The 26562-nt window shown below is 40.6% G+C and overlaps 1 protein-coding gene across 3 annotated transcripts in view; it reads left to right on the forward strand.

Moving 5' to 3' along the window:
• The window catches only part of zmat4a (zinc finger, matrin-type 4a), an 80768-nt gene extending 54453 nt beyond the window's left edge, over positions 1-26315 (forward strand). For 2 of the 3 annotated variants that reach the window (XM_028997308.1, XM_028997311.1), the window contains exons 5-7: positions 1317-1538; positions 8148-8244; positions 8488-8624. In XM_028997308.1, the coding sequence (XP_028853141.1) occupies positions 1317-1538; positions 8148-8244; positions 8488-8533 (365 nt within the window). In that variant the 3' untranslated portion in view covers positions 8534-8624. Of the gene's footprint in view, positions 1-1316; positions 1539-8147; positions 8245-8487; positions 8625-25155 lie in introns of those variants that run through there. The other variant, XM_028997309.1, reaches the window with a different exon arrangement.
• Positions 26316-26562: the final 247 nt, after the last annotated feature.

The raw sequence follows: 26562 nt of genomic DNA on the forward strand, positions 1-26562 counted from the left end.
GTTTTTGCTACACTCTCTGTGTTCAGCATCTACTCTCATATCAGGAGGATGTGAACATATTTTGTGGTCATAGTCCTGCTCCCGTTACTCTTGACCTGCTTTAGCACTCTATTCGTGTACAACATCCAGTGTTAAATAAAGTCCTTCTCCTGGATGCACACTGTAAGAAAGGGATACAAGCGGCAAAAGGAAAACCTTTTTTAAAATAGGGCCGGGTGGGAAACCCTTCATAATTACAGTATGCCTTATTGCCATATCACATTTATATTTGTCATTGGAATCACTTTACTGATGAGATGATTGAGGAAAGCCTCATTAATTTCATCGCTCCCAGGGATGCATTTCTCCCAGCTCACACAAGGCACCGTGCCACCATTAGGAATTAAAATCTGAATGGCTCCATCCTGGACCGAGATAAGAGCAGAGGGAAGGGATTTCCATTCCGATAGTCTTTTCTTCTGGCTCTGCAGCACCGATGTCATCTTTAACTAAAGCCGTCTTGTTTCACACACTGGCACGGCACTCATAAGGCCATTTTATTTCTGTCATTGCATTTCATTTTCTCAGATACAGCACTTAATTATTTGACATGAATTCAGTCTAAACCAAGGAAATTGTTGTATTAAAGGAACAATACAGTCTTTCTCTTCGCCTTTCAGAATTAATTCAGAGACTCTTCTGTTAGGTAGCTTTGTGCTCAGTGTCCCAGTTTAGTTAAGAATACAGTATTTTGTAATGCATTGAAACAGCTATATTTTTGTATTTGTTACATTCATTCTAAATATTTTGTATATATTTATGGTTGCATATTGTGCAAATCTATCAAATCTGCCCAAATCACTGGCATATTGGTGTCCTTTTAAAGGCCTGCAATGAAATACCAATGCAGCAATAATTGAGTAATTGTTTAAGATTAAAATAATCTTAACCATGTTAGTTAAGCGCTGTGAGTGTTAATGTGGCTTGTTGAATATGCTACCTATGTAAGTGATAACTGTTTGTGTTCATTGTGTTTTTGATGCTTTTATTGAAAAGACCCTCATATGTTTCACAAGGGTTTGACTGATGTATCTGAAGAGCATCATTACAATCATGGTGGTTATGTTATTTCAGGTTATTCTGGGAATAAAACGCACACATTAAAGCCTGCTTCTTTCAAGTGCCTTGCCCTTGGGGATTATATTTACCCATTGAATGGAAGGGGAAAAAAAGAAAATATATGAAAGAATTTTATTTTAGGAATTAATAGGTGCGAGTTTGGAACTCATAATATCCTTGTTTGTTTTTTTTTGTTTTTTTTTTATCTGTGCCAGTAGAGGTGCCACCCAGTCCTGTGAAGATGCCTCTGGACGCCTCACCAGTGACCGGACCCAGACAGCGGCGGGACTCGGATCGCTACTGCCAGCTGTGCAATGCTTGGTTCAACAATCCTGGCATGGCACAGCAGCACTACGATGGCAAGAAACACAAGAAGAACGCAGCCCGGGCAGACCTTCTGGAACAGCTGGGCAAGACCCTGGACATGGGGGAGATTAAAGGTGCTTTTTTTTCCCCGAATCTGCTACATCCAGTGGAAAATTCTTGCAACATCAGCATGAATGCAAAGACAGAAGCTTTCCCAGTATGGCTAAATGGTTTGGGGCTACACAACTGCAATTTGTTCAACAGTTGCCCCTGGAGGATCATCCCAAGTTGGCAAGCCTCACACATCACAACAAGTCTAGGGACCTAGTGGAAGGTCACTTGTGCTTCCTTGCATGTTCTTTGGTAGTAACCAATGCTTTCCAGGAACACAATGCAAGATTAATCCTTTTTGGAGATCCTTTGGTCACCTCAAATGCAATTTGGGTGACCAAACTTCCTTTGTCTTTTTCTAGTAATGTCTGCTCACTTGCTGCTCATTACAGGTACCTTGGAAGATAATAATGTAATCAGTGTAAAGGTTTTAAACAAAGGGTATGCAATACATCTAATCTTGGTTTGTAATCCTCTAGCAGTCCTGCAAAAGCATAGTAATCCTTTATGGGCAAAAAAGTTTTTTTGCATGCTTCACGTTCCTGTTTCAGGTCCAGATGGAACACTCTTGTTCTTGAACTCTGTAAATTACTTATGTAAAACGTTTTGCTTACAGTGGTAAAACACAGACTGAATAGGTTTGGAACTTATGAGCCATGTCCCTAAATCTGTCTCTACCCTCCCTAGTTCGTATTGTGCTTTCTGAGTGCGAGTATCTGTACAGAAATCCTCACTTTCGTAGTGAGCTCTCTAGCGATTATCAATGATGGTGTTCTGGCCTTGCTATGTACTATGTATGCTGTGCAGCCTTAGCTGTGGATTTCACTTCATACTTGCCGTTTTCCCCTTTATAAGGCAAGTACAAGCAAAACAATAAATATTCCACTTTCTTTCTGCTCATCTGATAAACATATTCAGATTCGGCTGAGAAATCATGGCATAGCACTTGACACCCTAAAACAATGTAAGTAGTTTGTTTAAGTTAAACTTACAAAACTAAAGACTCCTGCCAAAATTAATTTGAATTGACACACATTCAAAATTAGTTGACTGAACTATGCATTTTTTTAATCAGTTATGAAATCTGAGATTATTTCCTACAAAAGTGCCAGAATGTATTTTGAATTAAATATTCACTGAGAAAGAAATGATCCTGATCCAGAATCAATGGTTAATGATAGTGTTTTTCAGAGGAAGAAGAGAGTATCTTGCCCACTGAGTTTAATTGCTTATCAAGAATATGTGTATACATGTGTAATTATGTCAAGTAGTTGTGATTAGTATTTAACCATCAAATAGTTTTTGTGCGTGTTTGCGCATTTAAAGGACCATTTGAAGTTTAATCAGGTTTGAATTTGGCATGTGTGATGTATTGATGGGAGTGAGTTTACATTCTCCAGAATGAGAAAGTAGGGTGGTTGGGAGTGATAGCAATAATAGCACACCAACAAAAAGTGTTATTATTATAAAAGTGTCTATCTCATTTCAGACCTGGAAATCTGCGTCTGGCCGTGTTTTTAGAATTTTTTCTTTTAGAAGTTTTTGAGCTGCCTAAAAATTCTCAAAACCAATATTGCTAATATATGTCTACTTCAAATATTGCTATGTTGTACTCAAATTATATTTTGGTCGATATACCAGTTTATTACGATATTTTTAACACAACACAAAATTGACTCAAATTTTGGAACAGTCTGATATATGTTAAAGGCATCAGCAGACATGAGCATCATATTGCTATGAATAAATCTCTAAAAAGGCAACACTTAAAGCATTGCTGCAATGTACAATGTACAATGCAATGTTCAAAGTTTCATGTGTCCTCTTTGAATAAAAAAAAAAAATATTGCAGCTTCACTTTTAAATATTTCATGACGTGGTAATCTTTTTCGGTGCACTTTGCTTCTGCTGCACAGAGTTGAAATTAGACCACTGGCTTATTTACACTGTGAGGTTCTTACCCATTAGCCTTGTGCGCTCTGCAGATTATAAGGGTCGACCCTTCGAAGTCTGTACCTGCCCTGAAATAAGCTCTGATTTACAGTGGGAACGTGCTGAAGCCCACACGCGTTATTTCCTTTATCTTCCCAGCCCACACCTCGCATTCCATCCCCTCATTTCATCCTCGGTTTGCTACTTGTGCTGAGCCCCTTCCAACCCCGTTTTTATCTTTCACAAAATTCGGTTGTTTGCTTACGTTTCCTCATTGCCCTACAAGGATTTTGTGGTAAAAAAAAGTGGTTTCTATTACAGCGCATCACTTTTTCTATTCCACTTCGATCCGGCAACCTATTACATTTTGTGTTTTACATTTAAACAAGCGTTGATGGGCCCAGAACATCCATCATCTCTCCCCCATCAGCGATTTCTTCAATCATAGCCAACCGCGTTGATGTCCCGATGCCGCATAACAAGTTTGGTCGACAGCCGTTGATTAAAGAGGGAAATGAGAGAAAGCAATTGGGCTCCTGTCCTGATTTCTGCAGGGCGCCGGGGAGGTTAGGATTCATCTCCGCATTCTTCTACTCGAGTTTTGCTGGAGATTGTTCCCTTTTATCTTTCAAAGCAATCCGTCTCAGCCCGCACCCATCCAGTCGCAGCGGTCGTGCTGGAGGCCTTTGAACTGTACGTGGAGGGAACCCTGCATGGTTCTGAAGGCTCCCATTTATCTCCGTGTGCCCTAATGCCGCAGAACATGCTTACCGTGCATAACCACCGGCGTCTTAATGCAGCGCCCTGTTTGATATTTTCAGCTTCATGGGAGCGTTCGGCTGGATGTGATTTGAGTTGATCTCCGCGAGCGCACAGCTGCATGCAGGGGGCTGGCAAGAGCCAAATGTTTATCGGGCCTATCTGAGTTCCATAATCAGAGGCTGAGTGGTGATATAATACGAGCTGATATGATTGCACGCTGTGATTATGAGTCAGTCCGGAATGTTTAATTTACAGAGCTGCCCAGATGTCACTCAAAACAGACAATTTGTGACTCTCCCACACCCCCGTGCCCGCCGTTAATTGGACGGACGTATTGGAAGATGTAATTTGGCACCTCCTCTAGGCTGAGGCCTCGCGATCCTGACTTGGGAGACTGTTGTTCCTGCCTGCACCCTGTACCTGACACCCCACCCCTCAACCTGGAATAGAGCCATTACTGTTCTAACGGGCGCCCGCATTGACCAGAGAGTCCATTTCCTCCGCCACGGGAAGACTTTTCAAAATGCATCGTTTTGACCAAAACCATAAATAACCACATCAGGTCCTAAAGTGTTAATATATGAGGGTTGCTAGATTTATTGTTACAAGCTTGTAAGTAAGAGTTGCTTAAAGATTGGGAAAGCTTTGTGGCCATCTGCTTATTATTAAAGCCAGTTCCCGGTTGTGATTTTAGTCTTTTGATCTTTAAATATTCCTGCCATAAAGCACATAGATGGTGTAGGATTTGGCAAGCATGTGTAATTGTTTAAATAAATATTCATTTAATGACTTCACATGAGGACTCTGGTGTCCATTGTGAATTAATATCAGTGTTATGTAAGCATAACCCCAAATTGCCTGCACTGTCGTCATTCCTTAAATCAACCATATGCTCTTTCAGCCTGGAGAGTCCATCATATCACGACAAGCACCATCTGAGAGAAACAGATGGCCAAAAGGTAAATTTAGCATTGGACCAGTTAGCCACTGCTTTCTTGTTCTAGTGTGTTATTAATCAAAATGATAATTGGTGCCCTATTGCTTATATTGCTGATAAACGAGTGCAGAAAATCACAGACCCATGTTTGCTTGAAAGCCCTTGGCTGACGGAGAGGAGCACAAGCTGTTCATTGCAACACCATTAAAACAGCCTTTGGTGGCAATGCATTTTGAGTAATTTCATTTGTGTATTCAGTTATCCCTAGAAAGGAACACATTTCCCCTGAAATGTGGTGTTTGCTTTATTTATTTTATATGATAAAGCAACAATAATATTATTCAGCAACAATATTATTATTATTATTATACAATTGTGTTTGTATTTGAGCTACAAATATGCATTTCCTAAAAGGTAAATTAGTGCAAAAATCTTTTCCTGGAACTTCAAATGACATCACTTCAAGAGCCTTGGACTTAATTAAAGCAAACGGCAATGACATTTGCAACATCCTGACTTGTCTTAAGACGTCTTGTCAAGCTACATTTGCGTACTTCACCGCAAGCCAGTTACATCTAAACAGGTTAAAAGGTCACCTGCAGAATATGTGGTGTCCCCTCACTTCATAGTGGAAACTGCAGATCACACCATTCACTGCTGTTAAACTGACATTTTGTTTATGTCTTGATATTCCGTCGAGGTTGGGAAAAAAAAATAAAAAAGTGAACAGGAGGCCGCGCTTTATCTCACTTCGTTGTCCTGCTGCTTCCTGCAATGTTCTCATCTCATAGTGTTTTCAAGTGAATAGAAATAAATGCACCTTGCTGCGGGAAAGGCAGCAAAGGACCCAGAACGGGAAGGTGAAACAGATGAGGCCGGCTGGCGTTTGGTGGCACAGTGGCACAGTGGCAGCGCCGCTCATTGCTCATGCAGGTCATTGCCGTGGGAGGTGCTTCAGGTGGCTGACATTGATGGATGGCAAGTCGGTGGTACATTATTTCAGCCTCTTCAAAGATCGTTTGGGAAGCGAGCTGTCAAAAAGGCCGCCGCTGAGCGTCCCCCGAGTCCCCGGCTGCATTTCTTTAATGTCAGTTCATAAGAGTGTGAAGGGAAACACAAACAAAATTGAAATCTCCGAGCGCAGGGCACTGACACAGGGTTATGGAGGATGTGATTCTTTACCAGGCCTCTGAGAGGGAGGCTTCATCGTAGCTCAGTGCCCTCGGTGGGTTTAATACAATCGTCTCAGAGCCCTTTTTATATTGCGGTCATTTTCCTTTTGAACTGGAAGACTAATCTATGGCTGTGGGTGTTCCGGCCGACTGAAGCTAATGTGTTTTCTGGATTATTTCGTAAAAAAACAAAAAAAAAAAAGTCCCTTGATTCATTCCTTGCACTAATCATGTAAAAATTCATATTCAGGCCTCTTTCAATTCGTCATTCAGATTTGTCCTTTGTGCAAGTAAAGTAATTCACAAAAATACGACAGCTCATTAGACTGATGGTATGACAACAGAAATAAAAGTTTAAACCATGCTCTTCTCGCCGTGATAGTTGTTTGTGGGCCTAATGGGATTTGGAGAGAAGATAGTCATGTTCTGAACATTTCTCATCACGCCGGACCGGGATTTCATGTTGCACTGTCTCGCGTTCCTGATTAGCCTGATTGTTGTCATCTGTTATTATTGGTATAAATGTATCCTAGCGTGTCCCGTCCTCAGGCAGATATTTGTCTTTTACCCCTATTTCATGTCTGGAGTCTGTGTGTGGGTCCTCGTGTTTGAGACTCGTGCGTTTGCATCCTTCCTTCCCTGACAATGGGAGTGTGCTGGCCATCTTTCAAGTCAAATTGTCATTAGTGCAACATGACAGCAATGAATGAATTTGGGCTTATTTTTTCATCCAATCACAGAGCAACTGCAATGCTTCACTCATTTGCAAGCCATGACAGTCGGTGGAGTTACTTTTTTAGGAGATGGGTGGAAAATTTTCTGGGTAGACAAAGCATGAGAAAGGAGAGGTAACCTTTCCCCTTATGGCATCACAAGGGGACAATTTACACATCCAGCCATCTGAGCTGACTGTCTCTGAACGGCAAAGCAGAATTTGTTATTTCTATCCACTGCAAGAGCATAGACAGGTTAGGGGAACAAAGTGAAATTTTCATGTCATGCGACATTTTAAAACATTCTTCAATGTAAAGAACCAGGAGTTCTGATCTCAACATCATTGAGTCTGTCTGGGATTACATGAAGAGACAGAAGGATTTCAGGAATCTGTCATGACCCGACTGTCCCTGGCATTCAGGGCCAGGTTTTCCTAGTGTTCCATATCTTACCCTGATTACCATGATTGTGATTATCTGCATGTAAGAAATATAAATACCTGAATATGTCTAGTCCGTGTGTGATCATTGTCATACCTTATTATATTGACCATGTTATGTTATTAAACCCCTTGTCTTTTCCATGGATCCTTCCATGCACCATGCCCCCATGACAGAATCCTACAGGCACAGAGGATCTGTGGTTTGATCTCAAAGATATTTGGAACAACCTAACAGAACAGATCCTTCAAAAACAGTGGTCAAGCAGAAGAATGTGTTTGAAGGCAAAGGGTGGTCACAACTAAAACTGACTTTTGCCCAGTACTATATATCAAGGGGGTGGGATCTTACGTTACTTCTCATTCACAGCATCATACAAATTCAATACAAACTGTACTGAGACATAAATCAAAAATCTGACACATTGATAAAACACGAAGCCACTAGATTCTCTAAATCTTCATACAACATTAAACATGCAGTAGAGTGAGTGGATTATTTCTATTGTCACTTCTAATTAAATGACACTCATTTTAACAAAAAATATTGGACATTTTTGCAGAGCTGTCTCTTGGACAAAAGCCGCTTGATGTGTTTTGGGAGGTTTGATGTCTTATTTATGGTACTGCAGTGTACATGCCATGATAAAAGATAAAAATCTGTGTGCTTGTGTAGGTCTGAAGAGGAGCTATGCTTGTGAGGTGTGCAGCGTAACCCTCAACTCGGTGGCACAGTACCATGCACATCTGCAGGGTTCAAAGCACCAAAACAAGTGAGTTGTTTTTTCTTCTTTGCAACAACCAAAATCCCCTTCTAATTCAGACCCCTTCCTTATCTGGTTCATTAGTCATGCCGCTGCATCTGCATTAAAACGTCTAGGGGGGGAGGACAGAGAGGGTTCTTTATCTTGCTGCGGGCTCGTCTAGATGTTTGTCCACTGTGGACTTGGAAGCAATTAGACCTTAAATTTGTCTAATTGAGAGTTTTTCACCCCTTACATGCTGCTGCTAATCAGCGGCCATGATGCCTGCTGGAGAAGAGTTGGCAGGGGCAGCGCTTAGATCCACAGCGATTGGCCGCAACAAACCGACAGCCTACAGGCTTGAAAATAAACGCCCACCTCACAGATGCAAATCGGCCAACAAAAAGAGCGTAAACAGACATCCAAGTGTGAGAAACAAAATAAGCCAGAATTCAAACTGCATCTGGCAGTTGGTGGACAGATGTGGCATGTGGTGGTGAAGAAGGACGTGTTTAATTGCAGAGCAGATTGCCAGATCCAAGAATTTTGTTTCTCATTCATGGTACACAGCCTTATGTCTGTTAACATGGCTGCCTATCACGTTCCATAACAGTGGATGGCAAATCTCTGGAACATCATAGCTGCAATGTTCATTTTGTTAATGAAAAGCATTAGGATACTGTTCATAGATGCAGTGTCAGGAACATTAGAGATCCAGTGTAAATGTCATAAATGAAACATGTTCATTAATTATACAATTGTTTCCATGACTAAGGTGAGACATTGACAAGCTTAAAAATCAGACTATATTTTTTTGTATGTAGAGTACAGGCCAAAGGTTTGAACACACCTTCTCATTCAATGTGTTTTCTTTATTTCCATGACCATTTACATTGGTAGATTCTCACTGAAGGCATCAAAACTATGAATGAATTTGGAGTTATGTAATTAACAAAAAAAAGGTGAATAACTTATATTCTAGTTTCTTCAAAACCGCCGCCCTTTGCTCTGATTACTGCTTTGCACACTCTTGGCATTCTCTCGATGAGCTTCAAGAGGTCGTCACCTGAAATGCTTTTCCAACAGTCTTGAAGGAGTTCCCAGAGCAAACCATCTGGATTGGGTTCAGGTCAGGTGACTGTGGACGCCAGGTCTCCACTTTTTGTTAAGTACATAACTCCATATGTGTTATTCATAGTTTTGATGTCTTCAGTGAGAATCTACCAATGTAAATGGTCATGAAAATAAAGAAAACACATTGAATGAGAAGGTGTGTCCAAACCTTTGGCCTGTACCAAATGTCTAATATATTTGGACCGTTTGGCTGTTTGAGATGCTGTGTTGGCTTTTCAAATATATTCTTTACAATAACATTTATGACACCATCTACCGGAATCAAATTCCTTGTATGTGCTTGCACTTACTTGGCCAATAAATATGATTCTGATTCTGATTTTGCAGACGCCCTTGCCTAAAGTGACTTTCAGTAGTTACACTCCTTGATCTACTCAAGTGTCTTGCTCAGGCACAAAGTGTTAGTAAGAAAAAGATCCTGTGACTTTGTTGTCATCTGGATCATAGTGTGTTAGTTAACCACTTAGCTTCTAACACCCTGACCATGAACACCCTACCATGTTCTGTTCCTTTTGTAAATGTGCAAGATCTCATGCATTCTACATTTAATCACCTTTGGTCCACGTTTTTCCACTAGACATAAACTATGAAGGACAGACAATAGAAACTAGGAAATATAAATCATCTGTAAAAATGAATACTTCATTAGTCTATTAATTAGTCAGGAATTATATTTAGACGGCTGAGAATCAGAGGGGCATGATCCTACACTGCTGATTCTGGATGGGCCAGCGGCTGATGGACGCTCCCCTTGGTGGTCAAAGAAACTAAATCCGAGCCCAGTTCACCACCAGCCCTAAGTGTTATAGCATCTTTACTCAAATCTGCCCTGCCAGCAGCACTGCTCTCTCTGCAAAGATGTATTTGGGGCATTTCACACCAGTTTATCTGAGGTGTAATATCCCCAGAGTGTGGACGGTTTCTCTTTTTCAGTCTGTCAGGTCACATAAAAACAGCTCTGAAAAAAGATGGAGATTTGAAATGGAATAGATTTGAAAGAATACAAGGAAAGCAAAACCCTAATATATTTGGATTATCACTGTTATTATAATTCCACTAGACACATCTATATCAACACAACAATTGTAATAGCATGGAAAGATCAAAGTACATTTGTGTTGCTTGCTTTTAATTTCCCCTTCAAATTAGCTTTCAGACATCATCTGGGTGTTAATTCTGTTATTTTAAAACAGACATTGAAATGGAAATAATCAACTCCCTTGATTATTTAGATGTGTGTGTTTTGTGTGTGACATGGAGTAAACCATTCAGAATGTTTTATCGCGTGAATCAGAGGAATGTTTTGTTGGTGTTACATTACACATGATCATGAGTAAAAGAACCAGCTACACTATAATAAAATGTGTGTAAATAAAAAGTCTATGTCTGTATTGGTGTCACAACTCTAGCTTCTTTGTTTCCACCTACATGTATATATAAATCTTGAACATGTGGTATGTGTTCCTGCTCTGATGTGTTTTGTTTTTGTCCTGAAACCCTTGTATGTTCCATGGAGTTTTGCATATTCGTCCTTCCCTTCACTGCACCCCATGACTGTGATTCTTAAAGGTGCTGCTTATATATATATATTTTAGAATGCACAGTCTAGAAACAGCAACGTGTGGATGGCAGGGTTGCAACGATTAGAAATTTTGGTGGTACAATTACAGTCAGAGAAACAATATCAGTTTCAGATAGTTAGGAAAATAAAATGTGTAAATCAAATAATCTTTGCACAAATCTATAAGTAGCACAGCTTATTTGCTGCTGTCAAAATCCTTAACTTAAATGCAGTGACAATAAAAAAGAACAAATTTAAATCTGTCTACATAAGTGCTTTAACAGTTCATAAATCAGTTCATGTCCACGTAGCAGTCCACAGAGGCTACAAAAATTCCACTTGTGCGCACGTCTGGTCACCCCTCTTAATAAAATGAGACTTTGTATTTTGTGATCTACAAACAAACGGTTTATTAGGACCTATGCAAACAGGCAATGTTTTTTACAAATTCATTTTTTATGAAACTTTTAAGTCAATCATGTTATTGTGTTGTTTTTCTTGGCAGCTTGAACACTATTGATGTTTTATTGTAAAAATACGTGTTTAAGTGGCAAACTATGGCATCTTTAGCAATCTACATTACCCACCCCCCTCGCCGTTGCACACATAGAATATGTAACCTCCCTTTGGCCGCAACTTTTTTTTGCAAGCTCTGCAAATGGGTGACCTGTGGTCCTGGATTTCTCCTTTAGCATCTTTTGGGTATGTAAAACATTCACACTTCAAGTGCTTCAAAGGCAGTAGTCTCATTGTTGGTTGCTCGTTGTCCTTCTGCCACAATTTGTTAGGGCTGTTTTGCATGTGTATCACTTTGACCGAGTCTTTGATTCTGGCAGATTTTTAAAAAATTGTTTTGCAATGTTGGGTAAATCTTGATGGCAGATTAACCACAACGTTTCACAATGTGGTTAATTGAAGGTTAATCCCTGCAACCCTAGATGACAGCATGCCTTTTTATTTCAAAGACACTGGGCCATTGTGTGAAAATGACCAACGCACCTCTGTAGATTCATCAAGCAGGATAGTCGTTTCACAATAAATTGCAGCTTATATTCAGCAGGAATGAAAATATTTCAAGAACTTAGTGCCGTCAAATCAATACCCTTCTTGCTTTAATGGATGAGATAAACCGGAAAGAAGTAATTCTGACATTGCTGATGCAACTCCACTTCACTGCATCTGGTTCTTTCAAGGCACACTTTAGCTTTCGGTTTCAATCATTGCCTTGCTGTCTTTAGCTCTTAAAGCTTTTTTATTTAATTTCATTATATTTCTATAAAGAATCACTTCAGAACATCAAATGCTGTTGGTCTGTTTCTAATGCAGTTAAATAAGCTCTGTTGTTAGTACATATTGCATATAATGTTACCTCATTGACTGGAGGAAAAAAAAAAAAAAAAACATTAATACTGTGATTCCATTGCCTTCAGTTCTTAATAAATGAGGAAAAGAAATGCTAGAGCTGAGTCTGCAGTAAAGATGGGAGTCAACATCGCGAACATTGAGTCTGATGATGCAAGTGCTGCAGCCACTCTGTTCCAGCCAAGGTTGTCAATCAAGTAGAACCTCACCTTCCTATGACATCATAGGAATCTAATATTAGCACTGGGTAATTGTTGGATAGAGGCACTGTAGACAATTGAGCACATTTTGTCTTTGAAGCACATGGGAATGGGCTGAGCTATAAATGTTCTGCAGCAGAGGCATTAGACCTGCGGTGGCTTCACATTTAGAGACAAAGAAGTGCCCACTGTTGCAGCATCATTGTAATAATCATTTGTATTCAGAAATGTCAGATTTTTTATCAGTGTGTCTCACTTTGATTGTACAATGTTTACCTGGGCAATTTTGCTGCCAATCCAAACAAAGTGCAGCAGTGGGCACATTATTTTGACATCAGGGTGCTGGTCGAAAGCACTAATATGACACACAAAATGCTGAAATTGTAAAAGCTACAGCAGTACCATCCCAGCTCCCAGTGATTGACTCAACAAGAACTAGCATAGCAAAATATTAGATCTGCACTAATTAATTACTTTTTGTAATAGTTTGTCATCATGATGCACAGCTAGCACAGCACACGGCGCACAAAACAAAAATGTGTCCTCTGCATTTAACCTCTGCATTCCTTAGTGAGCAGTGGGCAGCCATGAAAGGTGCTTGGGGAGCAGTGTGTGTGGGGACGGTACCTTGATCAAGGGGACCTCTGTCGCAATTAGGCAGTTCAGGATGAACCAACAACCGTTTGATTAAGAGTCCACTTCCTTACCTGCTAGGCCCCCCATTATGTGGCAGGGCTCAAATGTCAAATATAAAAAACGTACAGCATTTGGTCTTCTTCGGTCCACACCTGCCATCAATTAAAGAAACTAGTTAACCCCAAATAAAGTTAATCAGTTTTACTAGGTTGCCTTCTTAGTTGCATGCTACACAGTCACCGGACCTGAACCCAGTCGAGATGGTTTGGGGTGAGCTGGACCGCAGAGTGAAGGCAAAGGGGCCAACAAGTGCTAAACACCTCTGGGAACTCCTTCAAGACTGTTAGAAGAGCATTTCAGGTGACGACCTCTTGAAGCTCATCGAGAGAATGCCAAGAGTGTGCAAAGCAGTAATCAGAGCAAAGGGCGGCTATTTTGAAGAAACTAGAATATAAAACATGTTTTCAGGTATTTCACATTTTTTTGTTAAGTACATAACTCTACATGTGTTCATTCATAGTTTTGATGCCTTCAGTGAGAATCTACCATGGAAATGGTCATGAAAATAAAGAAAACACATTGGATGAGAAGGTGTGTCCAGACTTTTGGCCTGTATTGTACCTTTAAAAATCACTTAGCTGGGCAGGACCATTAATTTTACTGTTTTTATACTGCTCTGTATCTGTGTGTGAGCTGAATGCAGATTTACCCGCAAGTTAAACTCTGTTTTCGTTAGCGTCCTGCTTCTTTATTTCTTCACTTTATGCAAAAGACCACTGAAAAACTGAGTAAAGATTAAACAAACTGAAATACAAAATAAATTAGTATGTCTGGTACATCGTGAGATCAGCAACTAACTATGCAGCACGATGAACTAGCGCTCGTTTATGGAACATAAAGACACAATACACTCAGAAATGCCATCTGCTGCATGTACACGTGTAAAACCAACGTGAAGGACAACTTTTACACTTACAGTGTCTTCCACAGCACGTCACAAACAAAGATCATCATTATGAGCAAGAACAGCAAAGCACAAAAGCATCAAAACAAAGGTCCACAATATCCAAGTGAAATACATGCATTTTTCCTTAAATGAACATTAATACACATTTCTCATAACATTATAACTAACATAAATACATGAATCTCTTTTACTGAGGGCAGAACAGTGTTATTAGTAACCATAGACACTGCCCACTATTATAACGTTTAACAGAAGGGTCCCAGTCCTCAAAGCTGCACAAAGTGCATTTTTATTGGCGCGTGCATTTTGAAAATTGTGTCTCTTCCACTAATTGTGTTTTATAGTGGCATTAATAATTTTATGTTCTGTGAAATAGTTGCTCTGGCAAATATAGTCACCCATTAGTCTGTGATGTAAAAATGGTTGGATGCTGCTGACTTAACAAGACCACACACATACACACACACACACACACACACACACACACCCAAATCCGCCTGCCCCCAAGCACACTGATGCCAATTTCACAGATCTACCCCTAAATATCCACATCACAACAAAATACCGTTTCCTATTGCTCTAGCCAGGACTTTCATTCACATGCTGCCTCCCGTCTGCGGTGTGAACGCAGTTTGACAGACGTGTCCTTGCGGTGGGAATAAGTCAGGGTGTGGGGCGACATGACAAAAATAGGCGGCTGCCTGTGTAATTTATTTAGCTCAGGCGGAATGATGACCTGTTTTGCTGAGCGCATACGAGAGCCTCAGTTGACCGGCGAGACAGTGTTTAGCTCTAGGAAAGTGACAAATTCATTGCTCTTAACCTTAACTCCGCAGGGAGAGATTTTGCTGAACAAAAGCCAGAACCTCTGTTTTCAAGAAACAGCATTTTAGAAAATAAAAGCATGGATAGAAACATTTCTTCTAAATAAAAAAAAAAGATGGATGGCTATGCAGGACCCTGGGGTGGGCCACAACAAGTGTTCCCATTATCGAAAGGGAAGGTACAGCTAGAGAACGGGGCCGTAAGGTCACCGCAGGAGCGCAGCCCATTCCTCAAGTCCCCTGTTCCGTTATCGATAGGTCAAGTCAAGCCGACAGGCTCATTACCATGGCATCACAACGCTCCCCGTCCCCCGCCATCCATCATCCCTCTGCCTCAAACTGACCCCCACGTGCTGATGCAGAGCGAAAACAAATTAGGTGCTTTCTCGCAACGTGGCGATTATGTGTGTCGGCAGCGATTTGTTATTCCGTTTTCAGGTCCCAACACATCACCTGGTGTCTGCAATCCAACTGATGAACAATGGGGTTCCAAAAATGTGGATTTCGCTGTCATTTGACCGAGATGAACTAAAATCATTAAATATTCTGATCTGACTGCGGTATAATATGCATGTGTGGAATTGTCCTTCTGCGGGAGAATCATTACAGATACAGATCATTTAAAACTGCATTCCGCATAGATGCTGTAACCTTCAAATCCAGACAGATTTACATTCCCTGAGGCAGCATGGGGTCAGGGTTTTATTCATGGACACCATGTCATGTCATGTGTCTGTGCAATCCAGTGATTTGGGAAATTGTATAGTAGAATTCGTATCCACCAATTTACCTAGAGCACAGCCATGATACTCAAAATCTGAGGACAATACAATACAAGAAAAAAGCTTTTTTGCTATTCCTCAGTTAAATAATGCCTTGTACATTTGTTATTTTGATACTCATTTTATCAAACTAAATGGACAGATTTTTGTAAGAGCAGACAATTGTTAAATTAATGGTAAACTATGTATTACTGGACAACTGTGTATTATTATGACATTTTTACATGTTTAATTTACAGTTTATTTATTGCTCTAAGTCCTCATGTAAAGTGTGTGTGTTTGTGAGACGACTGAGGTCTCATCTACGCCGAGGACATGAAACAGAATGCTGTATAATGCCAAGGCCTGTTTCTGGCGAGTGTCCCACCTGGTTCCCCCTCGGCAGCATGTTGTCTTTCTGTCGTCCCAGTGGCCGCACCGTGAGGCAGCAGCCCTTTCATCCCCTACTTTACCTGCCCACCTGCTACAGCTCTGCACATCTACTCCTCAGAGACAGGCTGGGCAATGGCACAGAGCAAAACAGATGTGCTTTTCCACCATAAGCACACCTCCCGGTCCTTTGATATCTGCCCGTCCCTCTCTGCACCAACCAATTTGCCTTCTGCGTCGGCCGCCGCAGTTTTTGAGTGCAGACATCGCAGTCTTCTGTTGTGTCTCTGGATGAGAAGTTTGTCCCGTGGGTTATTTTGTGGTTTTCTTTTTCCGTTCACTGACAAATAAACACAAGTGTGGCAGGAAAACCGCTGTGAAGTGTGAGATATTGACTTTCAGAGACTGAATAAATAACCAAGGGCAATCGTGTTGGTGCTTTTCCCTCCCATTACAGACTGGAAGGGAAATAGCTTCTCATCATGAGGATCCTTTAAATGAAGCCTGTCCCACTTTTGACTTGACTGCTGTTAGCGTTGAACCTGTTATCGATTGAGAGGCACTTGCAAATGCTTGTGTTGTCCCAGAATATTAGCAATGTCTGGAGAAAACATGTTAAACCATGTTAAATTAATGTATATGATAGTATTGTGATAAAAACTTAATGCCAATATTTGACCACAATTGTGTGTAAACTTCAGCCTGAGGCTGACATTGCTCAACTCTGCTATTCCATTGGAGTATTGTCCTTGTCCCACCTTGTCCCCACATGCACGAGAGAGAAATTGATTTATTGACTGCTGCATGTCCAACTGTACCAAGATGAGTGGCAATTTCAGCTTGTTAGCATGGCACCCGTTCCAGATGACCTACTACGTCGCCAAAACAGCACACATTTTAGCAGCCAGCCAAATTGGTACAATTTCCAGTGGTGAATTGGACAATTTTCCAGCTCAGAACAGAAACACTTTCCATGTTTTATCTTGTCGTTATACTGTTGCAGAATACAACACCGATGCTCCTGGTTCAAAGCCCAATTGAAGTTTAGTGGAATATGTGGGACGTGTGCAGACTACCTAGTTCAGTTTTGGTTGGGGGGTGGTAGAAGCCTAGTGGGTAACACACTCGCCTACGAACCAGAAGACCCAGGTTCAAATCGCACTTACTACCATTGTGTCCCTGAGCAAGACACTGAACCCTAACCAAAGGGAGACTGTCCTCGTAACTACTGATTGTAAGTCGCTCTGATTAAGGGCGTCTGATAAATGCCATAATATGGCAAGGGAACACTATGAATGTGTTAATTTTAATCAACAAGAAGAAACACATTTAAGCCATGATACAATGACAAAACAAAACAGTCAGGCCACTAAAAACTGTAGGGTAGATGACCACTGTGAACAGGCCATCTGTTTTGCATATTTCCCCCTTCTTCCTCTCTCCTCAGCGGACCCACACTGTCTTTAAAAGTTCCACTCCGACTGGAGTGCGAATTGGCGTCAGGCATGGGAGGAGTTCTGTAGTTGCAGGCTCCTCCTACAAAAAGAAAAACACGAACAGCACATCACATGAGCACAGGATGTAACACCCTCACCACCAAGAATAAACATCCCACGTTGATTAGCGCTATTTCCCGTATTTCAAAAGGCCCGTGACAGTGTGTCTGCTAATGTGTCCGTATGATGTGGACCCAACATACACTTCAAAGTGCTGCAGTGCTAAAAATCAGTGCTAAAGCTTCTGGGGCAGCCAGGACTGGAGAACTGCAAAGGACAGGCAGGCGCGGTTAACAGGCGGACAATGTCTGAGAAGTACTGACAAAAACCCAGATAAAATCCAGCCATCCCTAAAAAAACTGCACAATTCCCATTACAAAGTGGGGACAATTTCACGACAGCCTGACTTTTTTTTTTGACCTTGCCCTGGTTTTTTTTTTTACCTTGACCCATTTCCTTTCCTATGTAGGTCTAAGTTGCCTTAAACATTATAAACTTAAAAAGTTTATAATGTCTCAATCTGCTGGGTCCGGGTGGAAGAATGTATTAGAACCAATTTTGTGACAACTCAGGCTGCACCAACCTTGTCTACGCAGTCTTCCGTCCGAGGAAATGGAAATGAAACCGCTTTAGTGACCGCATTAACATTTCTGTAAGTAATACAGGACCGAAATGTCCCGTCATGCTTAGGGACCAGTAGGCATGGACTACTCCACAGCCAGCTTGTCCAGCTTTCTCCAACAAGCAGGGCACCTCTGACTGCATCACAGCTCACGTAGTTGGATTCAGGCGATATGGGTGCTGCCTGATGAGAGCATGACCATCAACGTCAAAGCATGGTTAATGACAGACGTACCTACAGGGGTGTCAGAGAACAAAGCAGCAGGTGACTAAATTAGCCCAATAACCTGCCTGCGGTCTGCTACAGGCAAGTGAGCGAGATAGCTTTCTAAATCCTGCAGAATTTCACTATTCTGCAGTCAGGGCGAAGCTACAGGGACGTCTCATAAATAGTCCATCCTCGGCCGGGGAATAAGTAACAGGGACAGAAACTGATGCCGCTGACACAACAGGCTCTCCCTGTTCATCATGTTTTACGTTTCCTGTTTTTGTCTCACTCAACTTCGAATCCACCACGTGGACCCACAAACTTTGCCTGCAGAGCAGATCCTAAAATAGGCAGTAAGACAAAAACTCGATCACTGGGCTTTAAAGATTGGGAGACCATTCTCCAATAATAACAAGTCTTCATGACCCCTGAAGACAACGAGGCTGCTTCGATACTCACATCTTACGTAGAAGGGACTCTTGGACCATGACACATTCCAAGGTGGGACAAGACCCTTGGTCCATCTGCACCACCTTCGGAAGCCCAAGTTGCGAAAAGATCTGGGTCAGTTCACCATGACCTTAGTTTTTAATGAGTGCAAGGACACCGCTTATGGAAAATGGGTGGCATTACAAGTATTTATGTCCCAATTTAATATGAGGAAGTGGACCAACACAATCTACATTTTTTTCCTCTCAAAAGATTCCGTTAAAACCGGCACGGGGTACAGGTGCTATTGTCTGGTTTGGCTTCCCAGCCACCTGACAGACAAGGCATGAGCAACAGTGCTTTGCAACATCTGCTTTTAAACTGGGCCAAAAGAAGAATCCAATTGTTGGTTTTAGTTACTCCCAGGTGACCAGCAAATGTATTATTGTGCCCCAAATTTAAAACCTGCGACCTGAATTTATGTGGAACCACTAATTGATAAACAAAATTCCAAATCCATTAACCAGCAACTGGAGGTGTCCATTTTCTCACCATCCCAAAAATAAGCCGCGACTTCTTTGTTAGATCCTCCTTACTAACAGCTAAAGAACAACTCTTAAGTCGTGGACTGCTCCACAAGTCGTGGACAGCGGCTCTGCCATGCTTCAGACGAAAACGCCAAACCGGGGGCAGAAATCGGCCAAAATCAATATCACCCCAAATGCATGACTGAGCTCCTGTTATTGCGCAAGCGGGCAAAACAGTTGAAAATTCAGCCTTTACCTCGACCGGACTGGGTGGCAATTTCTGGACTGGGAGATTCTACCTCCCCACCCGCTAATCGTTGCCAAGGATGAAATCATCTCATATACATGCACACCTCAACTGCCAGTCACAATATCTGGGTGTATTAGTCAATATTTAAGAAGTTGCGTAGTTTCATTCAGAATTCAGAGTAACACATCTTTGGTGTAATGGGCAGTGAATGTGAACAGGCTTTTGGGGTTAGAAATGACGCATGACCCCATGGGACAAGTTATCTAAAGAAGAGAACATATTGTTGTGTGATTGTGTGCTGTCGATGTGACGCTCGAACTATAACAGGCTGAAGTGTTTAATAAGTCATGTCCTGGGTCATTGAAAGGAATACAATTTGCCAAACTATATAGTGCTATTGATTATGGATTTTAAAACTTGGCTGTCATTGCCTCTCAAGGTTATCCATCTCACAAATACACTTTTAGACTCAACTTTGAATGATGCAACATTGGTCCAGGGCCAGTTCGATACAGGCAAATATGAGGGGGCAGACAGAAATGTGAAGGGGGCGCATAGAGCACCCCCATCCCCTGTCGGCACGGTGTAATTGGATTGCACTTTGTCAGGCCTCTACCCTAAGACCTGTCCAACGTGGTTGTCCCACCTGAAGGCTGAGCTTCCGTTGATTTTGCTTTTAGGGTCAAAAACTTGAAACCAGCTCATTTGCATACTAACAGTGATTGGATTTTTAGCTGGGGGGAGGGGGGATCTCTGCACACTAACAGAGCAGAGGGAAGGAGTGAACAAATCATCTCACTTGGAAACAAATGTTTAGTAATGAAAGCAGCAGTAACAGGTCATGCTGCTCTCCTTTTCGTAATGTACATGAAATGTTGATCTCATTTTCACTGACTGGGTTTTTCTCAGTTGGATGCTGCCCCTCATTCTTCATGAGACGTGAGATTCTGTGCAACTGCACGACACCTCCACAGCCCATCCTTTAGCAACCTACAGTAATGTAATGAAGGACGAAGATGCGCTCGTTCAGATGTCTTCAACCTCGGAGAGGCTCTAAATCAGGCTTGACATTCAATCTCACTGTGATGTTATATGAATATTTCTCTCTGCTCAAGGCTCCCATGTGTTTTATTTTGCTCATATTAGAACTTATTCCAATAGAGCTTCAGGGAGATGAAACCAGAGTGCAATTCCATGGGATAAAAAATGTGTTTGGACTGAAACAGGCAACAGACCCAATCTCACTGGTAGCTTAAATGAGCATATGGAAATTTCTGGACTGAACACTTTCTGGCATAAATCTGGCAACAGTGCACAGCATTTGCTCAGCATTGGTGGAGAGAAATCCTCCTAGAGGGTAGAGATGGCACCAAGCAACCGCAATTGATTTGTAGGAGCAATATCCGAGGTTGCTCTAACAACAGATATATTGTATATGACTTCAGGCACATTTCCTTAAAGGTTCTGGCATTTAGGATTATTGACCAATATGGCAGCACAAGGACAGAATGTAAGGGGGGAGGACAGATGGGAGCATTGTTGCTGTGTGAAAACTTCGTCGTTTAGGATTTATGCACAGCAGGGATGCCATAGACCAGCTTCAGTGTAACAGCCTGGTGAAGTGTGTGCGGAGAGACAATCGGACAACTTTGTGGAAGTAAGACTTCAGAAGCACGGTTTAAAGGCACAAAACGGCACAAACAACAGGACAGACTGACACTTTGTTATTGTAATTCTATTTTGCTAATGCAAGTCCAGTTATTATTCCTCTTTTTTTTACCCTTGGCAATAAACAAAAAGCATTGCAATGCATTTAGGAAAGATGTTTTTCCACTAACTTACTCTGATGCTGTGTTCGTTTATAGATTTGTGCAATATGTTTGTGTTCTACATTTTTGTTTTGTGATGTTATACACTAAAAAAATTCAGGATAAATCATTCAAAATATCATGGATTGTCAGTTGATGCTGGTGGAAAAGGTTTTCTGGGATAAAATAAAAAAAATGAAATTGCATCTGGGACTGCATGAGATGCTAGAGTCATCTGAAGAAAAGAGGAAGTTTTTAAACTTTTCCATTTTTTTCCTATTTTTGCAATAGTTTCAAAGCTAATGTGTTTCCATTGTGTATTTTCTAAAAACATTTTTGGAATGTGCAAAATGAGGCTTAATAGAAAAGCTACGACAGTCTCTGTACCTCTATTCACTAACGTCCCCGAAATGATCTCCACTCAGAATGTTGTTTTCTAGAGGAAGAAAGTTACATATTAGATGACAAGTACATGAACGTATGCCAGACAATGCAATGCAAAAGATTAGTCTCCTCAGAAAAGGGATGCATTCCTTTTAGTAACATCACATGTGCCATGTGGAACCCTAGAGATAAAACCAGCAACACGTTTTACTACAGTACTTAAGGCTAAAAAACAGAAGGAGCAATTTCTTGTTTCAATGGATGCCACAATAACATTATTAGTCATTTATGAGCATAAATCTGGAAATGGTTTAAGGCAGCAGGTTCAGATATAGTAGATTCTTGTAGTGTTTACAAAGTCATTCCTTTGTTCATAAATAATTAGGTCTACATAATTTATAGATGAATGTTGGATGAACTTCCTGTTGATGGAAGCAGGACACCAGACTGAAGAATTGTGGATAACTAACATACTTGTCACTTGGGCAGAGTGACAGCAATGATTGGCATCCCGTATATGAAATGCATGCAGCGAGTAGAAGGTCAACGCATCTCAGGTGTTCTCATTTTTTTAATGTTTGCTCCCATTGCAACTGCCGAATTTACACCAAACTCAACATCAATAACTAATGAGGCAGTTTGCCCTGAAGAGGGAGGAAGAAAGCCTTGATGTTGCTGGCGGAAATGTAGCTTTTCTGTCTGACGGGGCTGGGGGAAGTGCTGCTGCAGCTGCGACGGGTTCTCAGATTCCGTCCTGCTGTTTACCCTGTGAAGATGGGCTTCAGATGCCTGGCATTCAGAAGTGAAGGACACACGCAGCACGGTCTTAAATGGAAACAAGCTGGTGGAGGATATGACTTGCCACAAGATCAACATATCTTCTTCCTCACCTAGCATGAAGTGCTCGGATGTGGCTCTCATCCATTTCAGCTTCTGGAATTACTTCCATGTCAAGAGCAGAAATAATGTAGTTATGTGCTTAATTAGACAATTGATCCATGTGGGTTGAAGCATCGCAACATTCCAGCATTTATCCCTTAAGTCTTTGAATTTCATTATTGGATCTGGAGATCTAAAGGAAGGGGAAAAAAAGAATATAAGTCCTTCCATGGTTTGAAAACACTATGTAAATCAGAACCCAATTAGTGCAGTCACGGAAAGACATAGCGGTTTCAGACTTCTGATTTTAGCTTATTGAAAAAATATCTTATTGAGAGCTTTTTCTGTGATGTCTCTCATGACCCATGATGTATGAAGAACATACCAGTACATTTTCTTGCGCTATGAAAATTCCATGGCAATGAACTTAGTCTCACTCAAGACTGGATTAAACATCAATCAATAATAGCAATTTACCATTAATGTTAAAGGTGATTGGCTGTTGGAATGGGGTGATAAGAGTATCAGATGTTATTCTGTAGATGAGTGGGGTCTGCAGACTTTCTTTAGTCTTCATTCCTGCACCATTCCTCTGAGCCTAGACCAGGAAAGATATGTTCCTCAAGATTCCCCTCCCTTGCATCAGACTAGCTGTCAAGCTCCAATGTGGAGGTGAGAAAAACAGAAAATAGATATATCAGAAGAGAGAGAATGGTGGGGTACATTGTCAAGAACCGTAAAGGTCTGATTTTGACATTTCTGTGGTGGATGGATCATTTATCATCTTTTCGGTGGTGGTTCTCTAAATCATTGCTGCAATAAAAGTTAATGCTGGCGGTCAGTGTGACCTTTCTGTTACAAATTTGATGACTTCTTCAATTAAATGAATATTTTTGGGTCAATGGAAATACACTTTAGTCAATTTTCTAATGGAAAATAAATGTACCGTCAAATCCTATGAGTCACATTTACTCGGTCACATAACATTTTCTAAAATATGTCCATTATAACAATCACTACTGAATTTCCAGTTTTTTTTTGTTTTTTTTTAATACTTTTAGTGGGGATCGTGTCATATAATTGCCAATAATATAAACTGTCTGGACATATTTTCTTATTTGAGTGTAAAATATACTACACAGTTGTTCACTGGCTAGAATTTAATATTCATTAGAACAAAAAGGTTGATGCAAGTGCCAGGGAATTGTAACACAGGTGAGAAGTCCGAGCTTCATATCAGGCCAGCGTGTTTAGGAATTATTGAATTTTATATGAAATAAAACTGTAATTAACAAATTAGTCATAAATTTCAATAGATTAAATTCGGACTAGTAGACGTTGGAAAAAATTCCAACATTGGCAACATATTCAAAATTCATGATACATTTGTAATTCAGACAAATTATTTTCTTTTTTTTCTTCAAAATACATAACCATACCAATTATGTGCAGCACTAATGAGAATTCTCAGTAAAAAAAAAACCCCCAAAAAAAAAACACATAACTAAATGAAAGTGGACTCATTAACAAAAAGTCCTCGCCTGACAGAATTATCGATGGCAGTGTGAGACAGCCATCCCTGCAGCTAGTCGTAACACAATTTCATCTCAGGTTTTATCAGATCAGCTTCCATGGTGTCAAGAAGCAGCCATTTTCATGTTTGCCTCATATTTAACTAAACAAATTTGCCAGTGACACCAGTGTCACTCTTGTCTCTCCTCACATTTCTCCCACAAAACATTTAATTAACTGCTAAAATCTCAGACATCAAGTACAACCAAATCCCGTATCCATTCACCTGACATTCCTTTGAGTTTGATCGTACAGATCAGCGATGACACCCAGCCGTCTGTGTGATGCTGACTGGATTTTGCCTGGTCTCTGAATGGAGCCCTAATAAGAGTCACACAGGAATGTTGTTGCTCTACAACATTCTGGATCCTGTTCTGTTATTACTGAGCAGCTTTAAAATAAGTGGTGTGGAAAATGTGCTCATTTTTGGGCTCCAGCCACTCTGTAATGGTTGTACGGTGGCGCACTGCTGTAATACGGATGCCTGGTCCACATACTGTATACTATATGTACACAGTTCAATTCACTGTCAAACTACAGCCAAGCATTAGTTATTTGTATCTTGAAGAAAAGAAACCTTTTTTTTGTTTGTGTATAATTGTGTCTCATATTTCTATCATCCAGAACACAATTATTAATGACGTTTTTATAAATTGAGCTAAATATGGCAAGAGCCCAGTGATCGACAGTAGCTGGCATTTGGATTTAAAATGTGCAAAACTCATTAAAGATGGTGTTTCTTTCATATTCATCAGTCTATTTAGATCTTTGACCTCACACTAGCCAAATGGCCCACATAGCACTGCTCGTAGTGTTTGTGTGGTGGACGGTGTACTCAATTACCAGGTCACTGTAGAAGACATCAGTTGTATCAGTCTTATCAGCAAAACACTATACAGATATAATAACCTGATATGTTCTTTCTCTTTCAGTCTTAAGAATCAGCCGTGTGTCCAGTGAATCCACTGGACACAGTGGATCACCGGATTGATGTCAAACCTCCTGCCGCCTCCTTCCCTCACTCTGGTCACCTCTGGCCTTTCGCACTCTCCTGTCTGCTTGTGTCCAGGCCAAGGACGATGGAAATGGTCCCACTTACCACAACGTCTGCTTTGTTCTATGCTGCTAATGTCCCAGCATTCCTCATGATACGTCTGTCACCAATAAGTCTGCTTATGGACTTGCTGTCTGATACTGGAATACGTGGATTGGGCGTAGGATACTACCTTACTGTGGGAATGAAAGACTTCTGTGGTAATTTTTATTCTTAGTAAACATTCCATAGCATTTGTTTTACTTTAAATGGATTTTAAAGTTGTAATTTGAACCTTAACCTTTTTTATTTCTGTGTTTTTAAAATGACTAGGTGAAGTGAAACTGCCGTCATATCTTCGCATAATTAATAGCCGAACAGCACAAAGCACTATAAGTACTCAAATATCATAATGAAAATTGCACAAGAAAATTTTTATTCATATATTTATTTTCTGGCATGGTATGAGAACTGTTCAATGATTCTTATTTATTCCCCCCCAATACCTCTGTGTACAAAAAGTTATTCTTTGCTCATATTGATTATATCTGTCTCAGGGAGGTTCCCATTATTAACGCCACTACTTCTTCAGCTTTCTAGTTCTTGTACGGCTCTTTCGGAGTGCGAATGGCTGGTATTTATTGTACCATCAGACTAATCGGAATAAAAAGAAGTTTATGAAGTACTCCAAAGTGGGAGAAGGAATTAAATACGTGTTATATGACTTGTTTAAGTGTGTTAAAATGCCTCAGATGTGTATTGAGGTGATTCATACATTGCCTTTGTGTTTTGTGTGCTATTTCTTCCAATATCATCAAATACTTGTGTCATTTTTTCTTGTTTCTTAGAATGTGTTTTTCTTTACAACATTCATTGTTCACGTAAGATGTTTACTGCTAACAGAGAACAAGATAGTCATAAAAAAAGACATTTATAAGAACACTGAAAATTAATAATGACTGGGTTAGCCCAGGATTACCAGACAGTCAAACAAAATGTATATACTGTTTATAATATTAAAAAGAAGAAGGAAAAAAAAAAAAAAAAAAGTTATTCTGTGCACGAATTTATTGATGTGTCTTGCTATGTTATTTTAAGGGCCAACAAAAGAGATGCATTCCCCTATACGCAAATTCATCCGGAAAATGGTTACACCGGTTTCCGGTTTCTACTAATGTTATCTTACCATAGTGTGCCGCTTTTTTGGACCTTTCCTGGTTTTGTTTTGTTTTAACAACAAAACTAAGTTTTGAATAAAACTTACTTGGATTATTTTTCCTTTGCCAGTCGTTGCATTGGCATAAGC

The sequence above is a fragment of the Denticeps clupeoides genome, chromosome 11, assembly GCF_900700375.1.
Source record: "Denticeps clupeoides chromosome 11, fDenClu1.1, whole genome shotgun sequence".
NCBI lineage: Eukaryota > Metazoa > Chordata > Actinopteri > Clupeiformes > Denticipitidae > Denticeps > Denticeps clupeoides.